At 55.6% G+C, this 15,666-nt stretch overlaps 2 protein-coding genes across 3 annotated transcripts; both read left to right on the top strand.

Annotated features, from left to right (window-relative positions):
• The first annotated feature begins 1,161 nt into the window (after positions 1-1,161).
• Positions 1,162-13,423, top strand: LOC148755644 (uncharacterized). 2 transcript variants are annotated; one of them, XM_088790910.1, is made up of 6 exons: positions 1,162-1,430; positions 1,662-1,916; positions 2,146-2,323; positions 9,911-10,013; positions 11,211-11,259; positions 13,342-13,423. In XM_088790910.1, the coding sequence occupies exons 1-3, from the start codon at positions 1,381-1,383 to the stop codon at positions 2,222-2,224; spliced, it is 384 nt and encodes a 127-aa protein (XP_088647036.1). In that variant the 5' UTR covers positions 1,162-1,380; the 3' UTR covers positions 2,225-2,323; positions 9,911-10,013; positions 11,211-11,259; positions 13,342-13,423. The 2 variants fall into 2 exon arrangements, with proteins under 2 accessions (XP_088647036.1, XP_088647035.1); XM_088790909.1 differs by lacking the exons at positions 9,911-10,013; positions 11,211-11,259; positions 13,342-13,423 and adding an exon at positions 4,397-4,596 and having other exon boundaries at positions 1,164-1,430.
• MARCKSL1 (MARCKS like 1) lies at positions 13,396-15,618 on the top strand. The gene is made up of 2 exons (XM_088790908.1): positions 13,396-13,529; positions 14,348-15,618. The coding sequence occupies exons 1-2, from the start codon at positions 13,443-13,445 to the stop codon at positions 14,858-14,860; spliced, it is 600 nt and encodes a 199-aa protein (XP_088647034.1). The 5' UTR covers positions 13,396-13,442; the 3' UTR covers positions 14,861-15,618.
• Positions 15,619-15,666: the final 48 nt, after the last annotated feature.

Genomic DNA, 15,666 nt, shown 5'->3' with positions numbered 1-15,666 from the left:
TCAAGTCAGATAAAGCCTCCAGAGCATCCCTTAGGTTTAATAAGGTCATTGGTGACCTTGACAGCTATTCTTGTGGAATGGTGGGGGAGGAAGCCCGATTGCAGGAGTTGAGTGAGGAAGTAGAAACAGCGTATATATACAAGTCTTTCAAGAATGTTGGCTGTGAAGGGGAGCTGGAAGGACACGGGGTTGAAGGAGTGTTTTCTTCTTTTGCAAAGATAGGAAAGACTAGAGCCTGTTTGTTTGCTGCTGGGAAGGAGTTGTCAGGGAGGGAGAAGTTGGAGACAGGGAAAAGGGGAAGGGATGAGATCAGGGAGATTCCCCCAAGGAGGGAAAAGAGGAGATTAAATCCCCAAATATGGCTGCACAACTGGGGGGACAAGTCAGGACCTGTACTGGACTCTGGGGGCTTGGAACAGCTGCCTGTTCTCCTCAGCAGCCAGTGTGAGTCACTGGGGGGGAAATAGCCCAACTGGCAGTGTGGGAAAGAGAGCTGGGCCAGCACATTCCTCAGGATCCCAGTGGGTTGGGGAGCAGGGCCCAGGCTGGGCTCTGAGCCCTGAACCCCATGCTCTGAACAGGACAAGGGCACAGAGGGGTTGTCTCACCCATTGTTGGGGGCAGGGTTTTACTTTCGGCTTTTCTCTGTTCCTTGTTGAACCTGTTTCCCTTTCTGCAAAAAAGTGGGTTAGACCAGATCAAGGACTTTTGGGGGGAGGAAGTTGGTGTCAGGGACCCTTTCTAGATTCTCTCCAGAAATATATGTGTTTGGAACTTTGCAGACAGTTTAGGGGTTCCTGGAGTTCCCCAAAACTCATTCCTGGCAACCAGCTAAGAACTTCTGAACTGGAGCTGGCTGAGGAGCCTCCTGCCTCTGACATTTAGGAGCGCCCTGGAGCAAGGGGAAAGGCTGTTATAAGGGCCCTGGAGGGCAGAAGTTGGGGGCTCTTAAGCCTGGGAGCAGGGAGGCCTTCTGAAGTGTGGGTTCTATCTGAGCACACCAACAGAGCGTGTGAGTGGAGGCTGGAGGCCCTGGGTTAGCTAGAGAAGGGCTTATCCAACTGGCAGCTGACCTTCCTGCCCTCAGTCCCCTCTTGCTGCCTCTGCCTGTCCTTGCTGTTCCATCCTTGGTCCTGGGGTAAGTGTCTCAGGGTATCCTCAAGATCTGCTTATCAGCCCCATCCCACTGAAACAGCTGGTGAAGGCAGACAACGGATTAGACCCCACCAGAGGGGCTGGCGCTGCCCCCACCCGCCTCTACCAGCAGAGGCCTCCTGCTAAAAACAGCCGGCCCCGGGGGACTATGGGCTTTCAGGCCTCCCCCTCCATGCCCGGGCAGGTATTAAAGAGGCCCAAGCCGGGCCAGGCGGCCTGGACACCATGCTATTCACCGAGACTGCCCACTTCGTGGTGAATTTTCTTCTGTCCCGGTGAGGGGGCCTGCGGGAGGGCACCGGCGGGATCAAGGGCCCTGGTTTGGCAGCTGGGAGGAGGAGGCGCCCAGGTCCCTGGCCCGATGGGGGCCCCAATCCCTCTCCCAGTCCCTCTAAATCGACTAGGAGTGATCTCGGCCCTCGCCTCGCCGCGTCCGATCCAAGGCGGCCCCCTCCTCCACGCCTGTCGTGCTCTCCTGGGGTGACGGCTGCCCCATCTACCCGCAGGAAGCCCCGGGCCACGCCCCCGCACCGCCTGGACCAGGAGTTGTGTTTCTGGGGCTATCGTGGCCCGGCCTTGCCGGCCCCCGCCGTCCGCCGCAGCCTGGGTGACTACTGGCTGAGCCCGCAGCGCCGCCGCCCACCCGGCGCCTCCTGGCATTGGCCCGCCCGCAACCTGCTGCTGCTGCCGGGAGCCACCGGCCTGGCGGACGTGCCCTCAGCGCGCTGGCCCAGCTGCTACGGCTCGCGGCCGCGCCTCACGTGAGCGCACCGGGCGGGACGGGGTGGGGCGGGGCGGAGGAGCTGTGAAGGGGCGGGGTCTATTGCCGAAGGCGGGGTCTGCGAGAGGGGTAGGGACTGGATGGGAAGGGTGGGGCCTGAGGCGACTGAGAGCCGAAGGATGCGGCGGGACTAGGCAGGTTGGGCTAGACCCGGAGGGAACGGGGAAGACTTGTCCCCATCTTGTATGCTCAATCTTCCCTCCCTCCAGGTGGAAGCACCGGTGGCAGAATATTAACTACCAATTCCTGGGCAAGAGGAAGAGACCTCTAGTTCCTTTGCGCCCGTGAGAACCAGTGAAGGGCGGTGCCAGAAGAGGGCGCGACTTCGGAGGGGTCTAGAGGCGGTGCCTAGTGGGGAGTCTGGACAGGGCGAGGCGTGAGCAAAAGGTGGGTCCGCGGCATCCGCTGCCTTGCGTGCTCCAGGACTTGGAGGGATTGAGCAGAAATAGGAAGGGCCGCATAGGCTGGGCGTGGATCTCTGCGGGGTTGTTTATCCCTGCCCTTCCCAGACCACTACAAACATTTAAGAGATTGACAGATTTGACCATATTAAGATTTCTGTTCATCAGAAGACACCTAAAAAAGTAAAATAGAGTTCCAAATAGGGCTCCTCAAACAATGCCAACTTTGTGCCCAGCTCGGGAGTACGGGGGACCAAGATAGGTAGTGCCTTTGGGCACCAACTAGGTCAGCCCCAGGGCAGGAGTGACTCCAGCCCCCTCCTCCCCCACCCTTGACCAAGCTGAATGACCTAAGGGAAGGAAGGCAGGCTCAGGGTCAAACTGACGGGGCACTGTTGTGGTGATCATCCTGTGTGTGCTTACATTTTTGTGCATCTCTGAATGTCTGCATCCACCTTGCAGCATGGCTGTTTCTCTGTGTATCTGTCTCTGGTCTCTGTGTCCGTTTATTTATTCAACAAATATTTATCAAGGGCCCATTTTAGTGGTTTGTGCCAGGTTTGTACTCTGAGTCATTGGTGAAACAAACAGTTGAAGTCCCTGCCCTCGGGGAGCTTACATTCTGGTTGGGGAGACAGACAATAAAAAGAGGTCAGAGGTGAAGTACTCTGTGTTTGAGAAGAGCAAGGTGGGCCAGGTGCTACTTTATATGGAGTGGGCAGAGCCATTGTCTTGTTCACAGATCTAGAACAGTGCCTGACTCATAATTAGGGCTCAATAAATGTTGAATGAATGTATTTGTTGGTCAGGAGGTCCTGCCTGAGGAGGTAACTCTCAAATGAGGCCTGGAGGATGAGGGGTCAGCTACTCCAGATCCTGCGAAGACTGTTCTGGGCAGAGGGAACAGCATATGTCTAGTGGGTGGCCTCTTGCCTCTGGCTCTCTGTCCAGAAGCGTTCCTATTTCTGTGTCTCTGTTCCTGTCTGTTGTTTTTGTGATCTCAGGAGCCGTGAGGCAGGTTTAAACAGGGCCCTTCCACAGTCTCTGGAGGTGAGGTCATTGCCGAACTGATTCATCCCACTGTCCCATTCTGGCCAGACTGGCCTGGCCTGGCCATTGTCCTGGAAGCAGCCCCTCCCCCCAATGCCACAGTCCAATGACCTCTGGCTCCTTCCCAGGGTAGTATCCTGCAGCCCGGAAGGAAGTCCTTCGTCCTGTCTAACCACAGTCCCTGCTGAGGCAACCCCAACCCTTTCCTCTCATTCTGCCTTGTGGGCAGAGGGGAGGAGATGGGCTGGCTCTGTGACAGCAGGTCCTGCCTGGACAGAGAGCCCAGTAAAGACCTGACAGGGGTGGCCGGTTGGCTCAGTTGGTTGGAGCGCGGTGCTCTTAGCGGCAGGGTTGCCCCCACACGCCCCACAGTAGGGTTCGATCCCCACATGGACCACTGTGGGCTGTGCCCTCCAGAACTAGATTGAAACCACTACTTGACTTGGAGCTGATGGGTCCTGGAAAAACACACGTAAAATAAATAAAAAGTTAAAAAAAAAAAAAAAAAGACTTGACAGAATGGGGTGACAATCCCCCTGCACCCCCAAGAAGGTGAACCTCAGAGAGGCAGAGATAATCATTCACCTTAGAAGCCTCTGCCAAGTCCTTTATCTCATTTAACCGTCTAACACCCCATTTTACAGATGGAAGCTCAGGCAGGTCCAGAGAGGAGAACTTGGCAGAACTGAGACTAGAACCCAGGTCTCTTGATAAAATAATAATCATAACAACTAATATTTATTGCACATTGACTCTCTGCCAGGCACTCTGCTTAAACTTTGCATGCGATTTTCTTTCTTAAGCCTCATCATAACCCTATGAGGGGGGTGCCATCATTATTCCCATTATCCTCAGATGAGAAGACGGGCTCAGAACCACTAAGTGACTTGTCCACAGATACTAGCTAGTTCATGGCAGAGCTGCATGTGAGGCCCAGCAGTCTGGCTTCTCAGCTGTATACCCTGGGCCCTGGGGCTCCAGAGGAGTGTCACAGATGTCTGTTTTCCAGGGATTTGGGGAGACAGGCTTCAGGTTCATCGCATGAGGGTCTAGAGGCTACCTTGTGCCAAGCCAGGATGAGCAGGAAGAGGGCCTGGAAGTGCTGCACAGTCCTGTGCCTCCTCTCTGAAGATTGCCTACCTCTGCCCTCTCTCCTGGGCTCTCTGTGTTTCTGCCCTTCACTGCCCAAATAAAGTTACTTTCACCTCTCTCTGGTTCTCTCCACTTTGGGGGGTGATGAGTTCAGTTTTCCCCATTCCCACACACTGAGTTCGACCGAACCCAAGAGCTGGGGGGCATTTGCTATCACCTGTGATCCTCCCACTGCATCCATCCCCACACAAACCCCCGGGTAGGGTGGCCTGGATGAACCAGACCTAGCGCCTGCTCTCCAGACACAGTGTCATAGAAAGAGAAAGGCAGAGATGTATTCCAGCTCAGTAAAATGTCACAGGAGGGTGACATTCGTTATTATGAGGCACAGTGGGTCCTTTGGTGGGTCAGAAAAGCCTCCACGAGGTGTCCCTTGAGCTGAATCTTGATGGGTGGGCAAGCACCAGGAAGGCATACACGTGGCATAGCGCTCCTGGCAGAATTGGCAGCGTGGAGAAAGGTTTGATGATTTGCAGGCTGAAATGGTCATCCCACTGAGGGAACGGTGAGATTGGCAGTCAGGTAGGCTCTGCCTAAAATAAGGCGAGCTGGGCCTGGAGTTTCAAAGACCCTGAAGGTCAGACTAGGGAGTTAGACATTTTCCAGGAGGAAGTAGGAAGCCACGAACAAGTTTAATGCAGGGGAGGGAAATGGTCCTATCATGGCATCTCCAGGCCTCAGGCCTTCCTGGGGTCTCAGGTCCACGCTGGTGGGCAATGAATGGTTTCCAGCCCTCAACTAGGTCCAAGGCCTCTGGTGCTCCCCCTTACACGCTCTCCCGGGTCCTGCTCAGGACTGAGGCTGAGAGTGGACCCTGCCTAAGCTTACCTGCAAAGGCCGGGCAGAGGGTGCTGGTGGCTGAGGAAGGAGTCTTTGGACTTCTACCCGCACTTGTCCACTCAGCGGTCAACAGCAGCCCCCCTGCTGTTATGGGTATGCTTATCCCATACCCTTATGACCCAACCCCTGCCCTTTGTGGGGTCTTAGTCACATAAACAGGTACCGGTGGGGACAGCCCCACCCCAACTCCCCACACCCAGCGGACTCCTGGAGCCATATCCTTCCTCCTCTAGCTCCCTCTCCCTCCACAAGGAAGCCAGTCCCCATCTCTGGTGCTCTCGGTTCCCTGAATGTCTCTGGACTTTATCTCCTCCTTTGCTCTCTGGCCTCACCTAGTTTAGGCCTCTATGGCCTTGTCTGGACCAGTCTGATCAACTCTTTCCTGGTTTTCTTGCCTCTAATTCTACCCTCTCTAGTCTTTGTCCCCCCGGGCCAGTTTTTCTGTGTCTTGTAGATCCCTGTGGGACATCTGGGGTGATCTCCAAGAGCAAGTGGAGTTCTAGAGAGATCTGCGCTGGAGACAGCAATTTCAGAGTCATCAGCCTATGGATTCACAGATACACATAGAGAAGGTGGAGAGGGAGGGGGAGAGAGAGAGAGAGAGAGAGAGAGAGAGAGAGAGAGAGAGAGAGAGAGAGATCTTTTTTCCTCTTTGTCTCCGACACACATTTCTCTCCATATCCACAGACATCATTTGATCTTGCTGACATCATGTGATCCTAATGCCATTCCAAAGCCACCTTAACCCAACCTGTCCAAAACTGACCTCTCCCCCACCAGTATGCCACTGCTCCTCCTTCAGGCTTCCTATGGGTGGCTTGGCACCTCCTTCCACCCATTTGCCCAAACCAGACCCTTGGGTACCGTCCTTCATCTTCCTTCCTCCTCAGTCCCAACATTCTTAGTCCTTCCCTAAGTCCTGTCACTTCTGCCCCCTGAACTCCTCGCACACCTCTCTCCCTCTATCTTCCTCCACCCGTCAGCAGCATTTGACATGGAGGGTCACTCATTCCTTCTGGAAACCATTTATTTCCTCAGCCTTCAGGACACCCCTCCGCCCGATCTCTTCCTTTCTCACTGGCCATAAGCTGAATCCTCCCACCGGCTCCCCTTCCAGATTCTAAATGTTGGAGAGCTCCCTGGTTCTGTCTTCTTGAGCCACTTCTCTCTAGTGGAGCCCATTCAGTCCTGTGGCTTCAAATCTGGGATACCCCCAAACTCCTCTGAAGTCCAGGCTTATGGATCTATGAACTGCCAACCTGATGTCTCCTCTGGGACTCTAACAGGCATCACAAACTTGAATTCCAAGGCTGCACTCATAATCCTCAGCACTGAATGGATTTAAGGTGACAGGTGCTGAGTGGGAACCCTAAGCTCAGAGACCTGGAGTATGTACGTGGTGGGGAGAGCCATTCGTTCCTCAGGAGTGTTTTGATCTGGGTTTTAAGAGAAGAGTAGAAATTCAGCAAGTAGAGAAGTGGAAAGAGGCATTTTAGGCAGAGGGAACAGCATATTCAATGGCCCTGAGGTGGGAGAAGCTCAGCACTCTGAGGAACTGAAAAGCCAGTAGAGTTGAAGTTCAGTAGGCTGAGGAGAAAGGAGGGAAATGAGGTCTGGAGCATTGGGGGAGGGCCACCAGAATGTCAGGCTCCGTGTACAGACAGGAGGGAAGGAGAACTTGTGGAGAGACTGGGAGGGGACAGACACATGATGTGTGGGATGGTAGGAGGCTCCAGAGTATGGCTTTCTGGGAAGAGTCACTGAAAGGAGGTCCCGGGGAGACACTTCTGGGGTGCAAGAGGAGAGGGAAAGAATCCTCAGGGTTCTGGAGAGAGGCAGATTCCTTTGCCATTTAAGGAACTGATTGAGCCAAACAAATTTCCATCTGAACGTTTCAGCGTCTGGTCAATCCAGCTCAGCCTGGTCAGTCCCTCCACCACCTGCCCCAGAAGAATGTTGATGGAGGGGCCGCAAGGTTATCTCAGGGTTGTCCTAGACCCCCACCTCCCCTCTCGAGGGCAGGAAGGGAAGAAAAGGAAAGGGAATGGGCGCACTGTTGAGTGCTAACTTTATGTCCGCCCTTGCCCAGCATGCCACGTAATCACACCTAGGAACATTGTTGAATGCTTCCCAGGTGCTCTGCGCCTCAGCTGCTTGGTTTTAAGAGCTTTACTCCCGGTCACTAGCTCATTTATCTCACAATAACCCTAAGAAATGGGTACTATTATCATTCCCATTTTACAGATGAGAATACTGAGACTCAGAGAGGTCCTAAAGCCACACAGCTAGGACGTAATGGAGCCAGCTCTTCACTGCTACAATTGCCTCAACACAATACCTCACTGATCCCTGGCCACAACCTGAAGTGGCACCCAGTGTCCTCGTTTTACAAAGTGGGCATGGTGAGACTCAGCGAGGGGGAGGGACGTCTCAGGGTCACAAAGCCAGGAGGTAACAGTAGTTTGGGTCCAGATCATTTGAGGGAAGAGGCTGAATGGGACAGATGATGATACCAGGTCTAAGCAGTGCTGGGGAGGAAGGGTTGGGACTGGAAGACAATTTCAGCTGCCCTTTTAAAGGGACTTCCCCTAAGTGGGGGATTTTGGCTGGAAAGTTGTAAGCAATCCACATTCCACCTCTTCCCCAAAGGCACCCAAGATCTGAAAGGAAACTGAGAGCTGGGAAGAGGTTCAGGACAGCCCAGAATAACTGGGTTGAATTTCTGGTGACTTCATCAAGCCTGAGGGAGATAGGCAGGTGAGCTGGGATTACACACATGTCTTGGCTATTGGGAAAATTGAGCCAGAGACAGCTTTATTGGATAGTGGCTGGGCCCTGCTCCAGTTTACACAGCCACTGCCACCACACACACGCATGCACACATTTACACACAGACCAGGAGAAAAGGGAGGAGAAAGGAGAAATAAAAGGTCTGGGTTGCCTAAAATTCTAAAAGGGAACTTCAGAATCCCTGTCCCTGTGACTTGGTGACTGGTGGGATGGTGGGTCCCAGGGAAGGGCCGCTGAGGTACCTCAGTATCCAGACCTGGGTTTCAAGGCCAGGTGATTGGCAAGGAGGCTACAGACCTGGGTCCTGCCGATAACCGATAACAGAGCCAGAACCCAGCTACCCAGAGTCAAGTCCTACGGCCCCAGCCCCGGGGCTGCCTTGCCTCTCCCTGCTGACATCCCCATTTGCTCCTCCAAACCCGAAACATCAGAACCCTTTGTGGGTGCCTCCAACGGAACCTAACAGTGCCTTGCTTCTCAAGAGCTCCTGAAAACCGCTTTCTGCTAGTCTTGTCCTCCTCCTCTTCTGCTCAGATAAACTCTCAGCCTCTGGGCTTTAGTTTCCTCCTCTGTAAATGGGAACAAGGATGGCACATCTCACCAGCTGGAGGTAATTATGGGAAGCAGCATTTAATCAGTGCTAGCAGCCATGATTGTTATTACTGTTGGTCATTACTGCCTCGTTAAAACTCTCCCCAGTGGTCAAGGATTTCTATGATTCTGTACCCTGGGGTTATCCTTCCCCCTCTCTGCTGGCTCCCTCCCAGACTCCTTCCTGGGGCCCTCCCCTGCTGCCTGACCCTCCAATGGTAGTGCTCCCCACTGCCCTGGTAATTCCTGGGTGACCTCATGAACTGCATGGTTCCAGTTACCCTCTTACAAGCAGCAACCAGAGGCCCAGATTTCATAGGATTAGTTCTGACTTAAAACCTTCTGTCTGTTGTCCCCGTCTGGTCACTAGCCAGCCTGGACCCTGGCCTTTTTGAGCACATGTCTATGTGCTGAAGCTTATAGACTTCAGGCTGTCTCCTGGTTGTCCCTCCAAACGTTCCCTGGGCACTTCAAACTCAGCAAGGTTAGATTCAGCAACCCCCTCCCAATTCTTTTTTCCTCTGATGCCCTGTCTCAGTCAATGGATCCACTTTGCCAGTGTCACCCCAAACAGAAATGTGGGCAACAATTTCATTACTCTCTTCTCCCCACTCCACACCTGCACCCAGCCAGTCACTGAATCCAAAGGAGCCTGTCTCCTAAACCTTGCTCTGAGCTACCGTGTGTCCCCCAAAATAAGACCTAGCTGGACAATCAGCATTAATGCATCTTTTGGAGCAAAAATTAATATAAGACCCAGACTTACATTATAATATGTAAGACCCAGTCTTATACTAAAATAAGACCAGATCTTATATTAATTATATATTAATTATATTATATTATATTATATTGTATTACATTATATTATATAAGACCCGGTCTTATATTACAGTAAAATAAGACTGGGTCTTACACTAATTTTTGCTCCAAAAGACTCATTAGAGCTGATTGTCCGACTAGGTCTTATTTTCAGGGAAACACGGTAGGTCTCCCCCTCCATCCCCACCCTCACATAAACCATTTGCTATTCCCACTTTGTCCTGCTCTAAACTCTTCCTCTGTCCCTTGGCCCACTCACGTGCCCCCTCCCCGTGCAGCCCACAGGCCCTTCATGTGACCCTGGTCTGGTCTTTCTTCTCCCCTTAAGGCACTGCCTGTCTCTTCTCTCAATGGGAAACCCCTGAGGGCAGGGCCCTGTGTGACTCACAGCTGACACTGCCTTAGTGGGAGCAGGAGAAACTCCAGCCTTTGTGAGTATAAATCATTGAGCCCAACCTCTCACTGTACAGATGAGCAAACTGAGGCCCAAGAGGAGAGGACTGGTTCACAGTTACAAAGCAGGAGGAGGCAGACCGAGGGCTAGAACGAAGGTCTCTGGGTCCAGTTGATGATCCCCGGAAGGAGATGGGGACCCTGGGGCTGGGAACTGGGCTGTGCCGTCACCACTCCTGAGGCCTCCCCTCCATTTGCACCTAGCCATTCTCGGATGTCTCTTCCCACCTCTGGGCCTTTCCCTCCACTAGGAAGGCCCATCCTCCATCTCTGACTAGATAGTGTCTGCTCACACCTCACCTGGTATCTGATCTGATCCCTCAGATATCTCAAAATGCCCCGAAACCTCCTTCATGGGGTAATGTTCTCTGCTGCCCCCCTCCACCTTCAGCCCCACTCTGTGTCTCTTTTGAGGTCCCAGGCTTCCTGCTAAGGAAATCCATTCCGTTCTGTCCATGGGCGCTAGCAGCATCTCAGGTCAGGGCCAGGGTCTGAGCCCTTAGTAGAGAGTTGGGACAAATGGGGGATGTGTGAAAGCATAGGGTTTCTAATCTTTGCAGCTTCCCTTCCCCGACTATCCCAGAGTCACCCTGTCCTTCCCATTCCTCCTTTCCCTGTCACTCTTCCTGGCTAAAGCTCACCCCTTAAAGGTTCTGACCACCACAGCCTCAGTGACCCACTGAGGCACACACAGCCACCCGTGGGGACAGTCACACAAAGTATACACTCCTTCATCCACACACTCATGGGCATTCATACAGCCACCAACACTCATAGTTATACACCCAATCACAGCCAACAGTCACCAACACAGTCTCAAGGACAGACCAGTACACACTCAGAAAGTCTCAGAGTCACCAATCTTTTCTCTCACCCTAGAAACACACACAGAGGCAGACTCACACAACCACAACTACACACACCTGGTCTCACACACACACAGTCAGTCACAGTCTCTCACACACGGACAGATACAGAGCAATACACAGTCACACACAGAGAGAAACAGACACACACAGTTGCACACAGGCCCCTGGAGACGCAGAACAATGGGCGCATTGTCTGGGCTGGCAGCAGCTGGGGAGGAAGGAGCCTCAGCATGGACGGAGGCTGTGGGGGCTGCTGTACCCACCCCTTTCACCCCCACAGCATCCTAAACCTCTTCCCTCTTCCAGAAGCCGGATTCTGCTGGGACCTGGATTTGCTGAGGGGTTGGGCTCCGAGGTAACCCCTGCCCAGCGTCCTTCAATTTCTGGCGTGGGGGGGGGCGGGGGGGGCGGGGGGGATGCAGGGTCTCCTCTGTGCACCATGCCCCCTCTGGGGACTCAGGGTCCTTTAGCCCTGGGATTGTCTAGGCAATTTGCCTCTCATCCCTTCAGGGCAGCGCCTGGAATTAGGGAGTCCTGGGATCTGCTCTTAACCTCCGACCCCAACCCCTCCAGGACTCACACACCCTCCATCTGAGCCCTGCCAGCCGGTGCGGGCAGCGCCTGGCAGCATTGTGGGTTCCCTATTGTGTCCGAGACAGATGCCGGTCACGACGTCCATCCATTAGTGGCAGTTGGTGGAGAAGTCACTGTCTTGTCACTGAGGTTCGGTGGGGCATGGTGCCCCTCCCTGTTCCAAAGCTAGTTCTTCTTTCCTCCCACTGACCATGCAGCCCCAGATCTCAATGGAGAATTCTTCCAGGGGTTTCCTTACAGCTCCCAGCCCATTTCAGCAGGCTTCTCCACTTTTTCTCACCCTCAGCTACTGGTATCTGCTGTGTGCCCTTGGACATGTAACTTTCCCTTTCTGAACCTCACTGTTCCCATCTGTAAAACGGGGAGGGATCCTAATGAAACTGAGCATACTACTAGTCTCTAGTCTCAGAGTGTGGTGGGAATGGAGGATACAGGAGCCATGAGTGCTGAATGTAGAAGCCCTCCCCCGATTCTCTGTTGTCAGATCTGTGGGGAGTTCCTGATTTTTCAGGCACGGGGGTGGGGGGGGAGATGTTTCCACGACTGACAGCCTCAGGCCTCCCAGGGGGCTTTACTCATTGTGGGGAGGTGGGGAAGGAAGAACATACTGAGCTAGCTGTACAGGACACAGCTTTGCTTTTGCAACACTGCTTCCTCCAACTCCCATCCCCTTTCTCCTGGGGGCTGAGGGTGGGCAGCTGGACACACACATTGGGGCCAGTCAGGATGCTGGGCTTCCCATTGGCATGTCCAGGCTAGGGGAAAGGGAAGTGGCAGGGAACTAGAGCTGGAGAGTCTCCAGCCATCCGCACCCTGCCCCTACTTCCAGGCTCCCTCACTCAGGCAGGGCTGGAGGCTGGGCTGGGGAGCCTTGGGGGCTGTCCTCAAGGGGCTATGCCAGGGGAGGAGGGAGCCTTGGCGATATCCCACCCTTCCTCTTCAAGAACTGGAGTGTTTTAAGGTCTGCCTCCTTGATGAGGAGCCCTGAAGTAGGGGAGCATATGTTGGGGGAGAGGACCAGACAAGTCAGACAGGTTATGTCAATGTCTCTGAGCCCCAGGCTCTTCAGTTCTCAAATGGAGATGAAGATGCTGTTCAAGGTCACAGGACCTTTTCAGGTGGGGTCTAGGCTGAAGGCACAAGGGATTAAGGGTGAGCTTGTCTGTGGGGGCTCAGTATGATTGGCCACCAGGGACTAAGAGGCCCCCTCGGGTGGCCGGGTGGCCAGTGAAGGCTGGCTGGGAAGTGGGTGGAACCTATGACCTGTCTAGGGCCTGAGGGGGGCGCAGATCGCAGCGAGGGGCCCTGCAGCTTCCATGACCACATTCTCTGGAGCATAACTCAGGACCGGCCGTCAGACGAGTCTGGGCACGTGAGCCCGTCCAGGAGTTCTAGGGGGGAGACTACGAGGGAGTGCTAGTGCCGGACCAAGGGGGTGGGGGCCACTCCAGGTGCTGGGGTGTCCCGCTGAGAGGTGGGCGGTGAGAAGAGGGAGTGATTGCGCTCTCTCCTTTCCTCTCGGAGCGCCTCTCCTCCCAGTACGCTGAAGAAACCGCCTCTTTCCTTCCCACACCAGACCCCACCTGCCCCTGGTAGTCGTGCGGGTTGTGGGGACCAGACCGCCAGCATCGCCCACTGCGCAAGTGGGGCCCAGCGACCTGAGCCCGCCTCCGCCCCTCGATTGGGCACTTAAATGCTGGCCCCGCCCCGAGCTCCGGGAGCATTATATAGGCAGCTCGGCGGGTGGCACTGACTTGGAGCTGAGCGGCAGCGGTCGCAGATAGCGGGTCGGGCGCGGAGCGGGGGTGCAGCTCGGTTTCCCCCCGATACCCCTCCCCCTCAGGCGCGAGCCCCACCCCTCTGCCGGCCAAGCCGACCCCGTCGAACTATCCCCTGCGGCGCGAGCCCGGGGCGGCTCCGGGCGCCCCCCAGCAGACCCCCATCATGGGCAGCCAGAGCTCCAAGGCTCCCCGGGGCGACGTGACCACCGAGGAGGCTGCAGGCGCTTCCCCAGCTAAGGCCAACGGACAGGTGGGTGCGCTGGATACGGCCCACCCTGGCCCCCTTCTCTCGCACCTCGCCCCCTCTCGGGCCCTGGGCCGGGGCCGCGCGCTTTGTCCGGCCCGGGACACGCGGCGCCCCCTCCCCCGCCCGGTCCCTTTGTTCTCCGCGCCGCAGCCCCCGCGGGCGAAGCAAGGGGAGGGGCGGGGAGGGGGCGCCGGCCGAGTCCCGCCGCTTTCTTTGTTCGAGGCCCTGGCCCCCGGCGCTGCCCCCCGGCCGCCCCGAGTGCCGCGCGGGGAACAAAGGGCCGCGCCAAGGGGGCGCCCAGGGGCCGCGGGGCGGGTGCCCTCCCCTCCCGGCACTCCACCCGCAGCCCGGGCCTCGGTGGCCCACGGCCTTTTTACAGGGGGGAGTCGAGATGTGGGGAGAGCCTGCGGTGGGTGGGGGCCGTTTACACAAAGCAAGAGGCCAAGGAAATAGGCCGTCCAGGTGCGGAGACCAGCGCCCCGGGGCGACTTCCCGTCCAATCTCGGCTTGCTCGCCAGCCCGCCGGTGCTCCACGGCCGCTGGCGGGTCTGCGCGGAATGGAGAGAGGGCCCCGGGGGAGGTGGGTGGGGGGCCACGGGACCCCAGCGCCTCCTGCCGGCCGCGGCCTCGGTGCTCGGCCCCAGCGCGCCCGGAGAGGCAGGAGGGAAATGTTTGACGGGATCTGGGGTGTGGGGTGAGACTACAACCAGACTCTCGGGTTGCAGTAGAATGAGTCGGGCCCCCGTTGTCTGGAAGAGATTAGAGGCGGGCTGGGATGGGGGGTAGAGCCCTGGCCCTTACTGCTCTCCTCTGCCCCTCAGGAGAATGGCCACGTGAAAAGCAATGGAGACTTATCCCCCAAGGGTGAAGGGGAGTCGCCCCCCGTGAACGGAACAGAGGAGGCAGCCGGGGCCACTGGCGATGCCATCGAGCCAGCACCCCCTAGCCAGGGCGCTGATGCCAAGGGGGACGCCCCCGCCAAGGAGACCCCCAAGAAGAAGAAGAAGTTCTCTTTCAAGAAGCCTTTCAAATTGAGTGGCCTGTCCTTCAAGAGAAATCGGAAGGAGGGTGGGGGTGATTCGTCTGCCTCCTCACCCACAGAGGAAGAGCAGGAGCAGGGGGAGATTGGTGCCTGCAGCGAGGAAGGCACTGCCCAGGAAGGGAAGGTTGTTGCCACCCCCGAGAGCCAGGAGCCCCAGGCCAAGGGGGCAGAGGCTAGTGCTGCCTCCAAGGGAGGAGACACAGAAGAAGAGGCAGGGTCCCAGGCTGCCGGGCTGTCCACTCCCTCGGGGCCGGAGAGTGGCCCTACACCTGCTGGCGAGCAGAATGAGTAGCTGGGTGGGGGCAGGTGGGTGATCTCTAAGCTGCAAAAACTGTGCTGTCCTTGAGGTCACTGCCTGGACCTGGTGCCCTGGCTGCCTTCCTGTGCCCAGAAAGGAAGGGGCTGTTGCCCCCTCCCAGCCACATTCCCTTTCCTCTTCTCCCTCTTGTGGATTCTCCCATCATCCACCTGGTCTTACTCTTAAGGCCAGTTGAAGATGGTCCCTTGCAGTTTCCCAAGTTAGGTTAGTGATGTGAAATGCTCCTGCCCTGGCCCTACCTCTTTCCCTATCCCCACCCCTGCAGAAGGCAATTGCCGGTTTTCTCCCCCAATTCTTTTCCAAGTAGGTTTTGTTTACTCCCCAAATCCCTGAGCCAGATGTGGGGTGCCTACACTCCCAAACCCTGAGTGTCCAGCCTTCCCCGTTGACTTTGAGTCTCTTGTGCTGTGCCTAGTGGCACCTAGGCTGGGGAAGGACACTGCCCCTGTCTAGGTTTTTATAAATGTCTTACTCAAGTTCAAACCTCCAGCTTGTGAATCAACTGTGTCTCTTTTTTGACTTGGTAAGCAAGTATTAGGCTTTGGGGTCGGGGTGGGGAGGTCTGTAATGTGAAACAACTTCTTGTTGTCTTTTCCCCCCCTCCCACTGTTGTAAATAACTTTTAATGGCCAAACCCCAGATTTGTACTTTTTTTTTCTAACTGCTAAAACCATTCTCTTCCACCTGGTTTTACTGTAACATTTGGAAAAGGAATAAATGTTGTCCCTTTAGTGCTGCTTTTTAATGAGTGGTCTTCTGGGGGAAGGGTGAGAAGATCA

This window comes from Rhinolophus sinicus, chromosome 14 (assembly GCF_057876585.1).
Source record: "Rhinolophus sinicus isolate RSI-liver-muscle chromosome 14, RSI-T2T, whole genome shotgun sequence".
NCBI lineage: Eukaryota > Metazoa > Chordata > Mammalia > Chiroptera > Rhinolophidae > Rhinolophus > Rhinolophus sinicus.
Note: the sequence above shows the minus strand (reverse complement) of the source record. Positions and strands in the feature narration are given on the sequence as shown.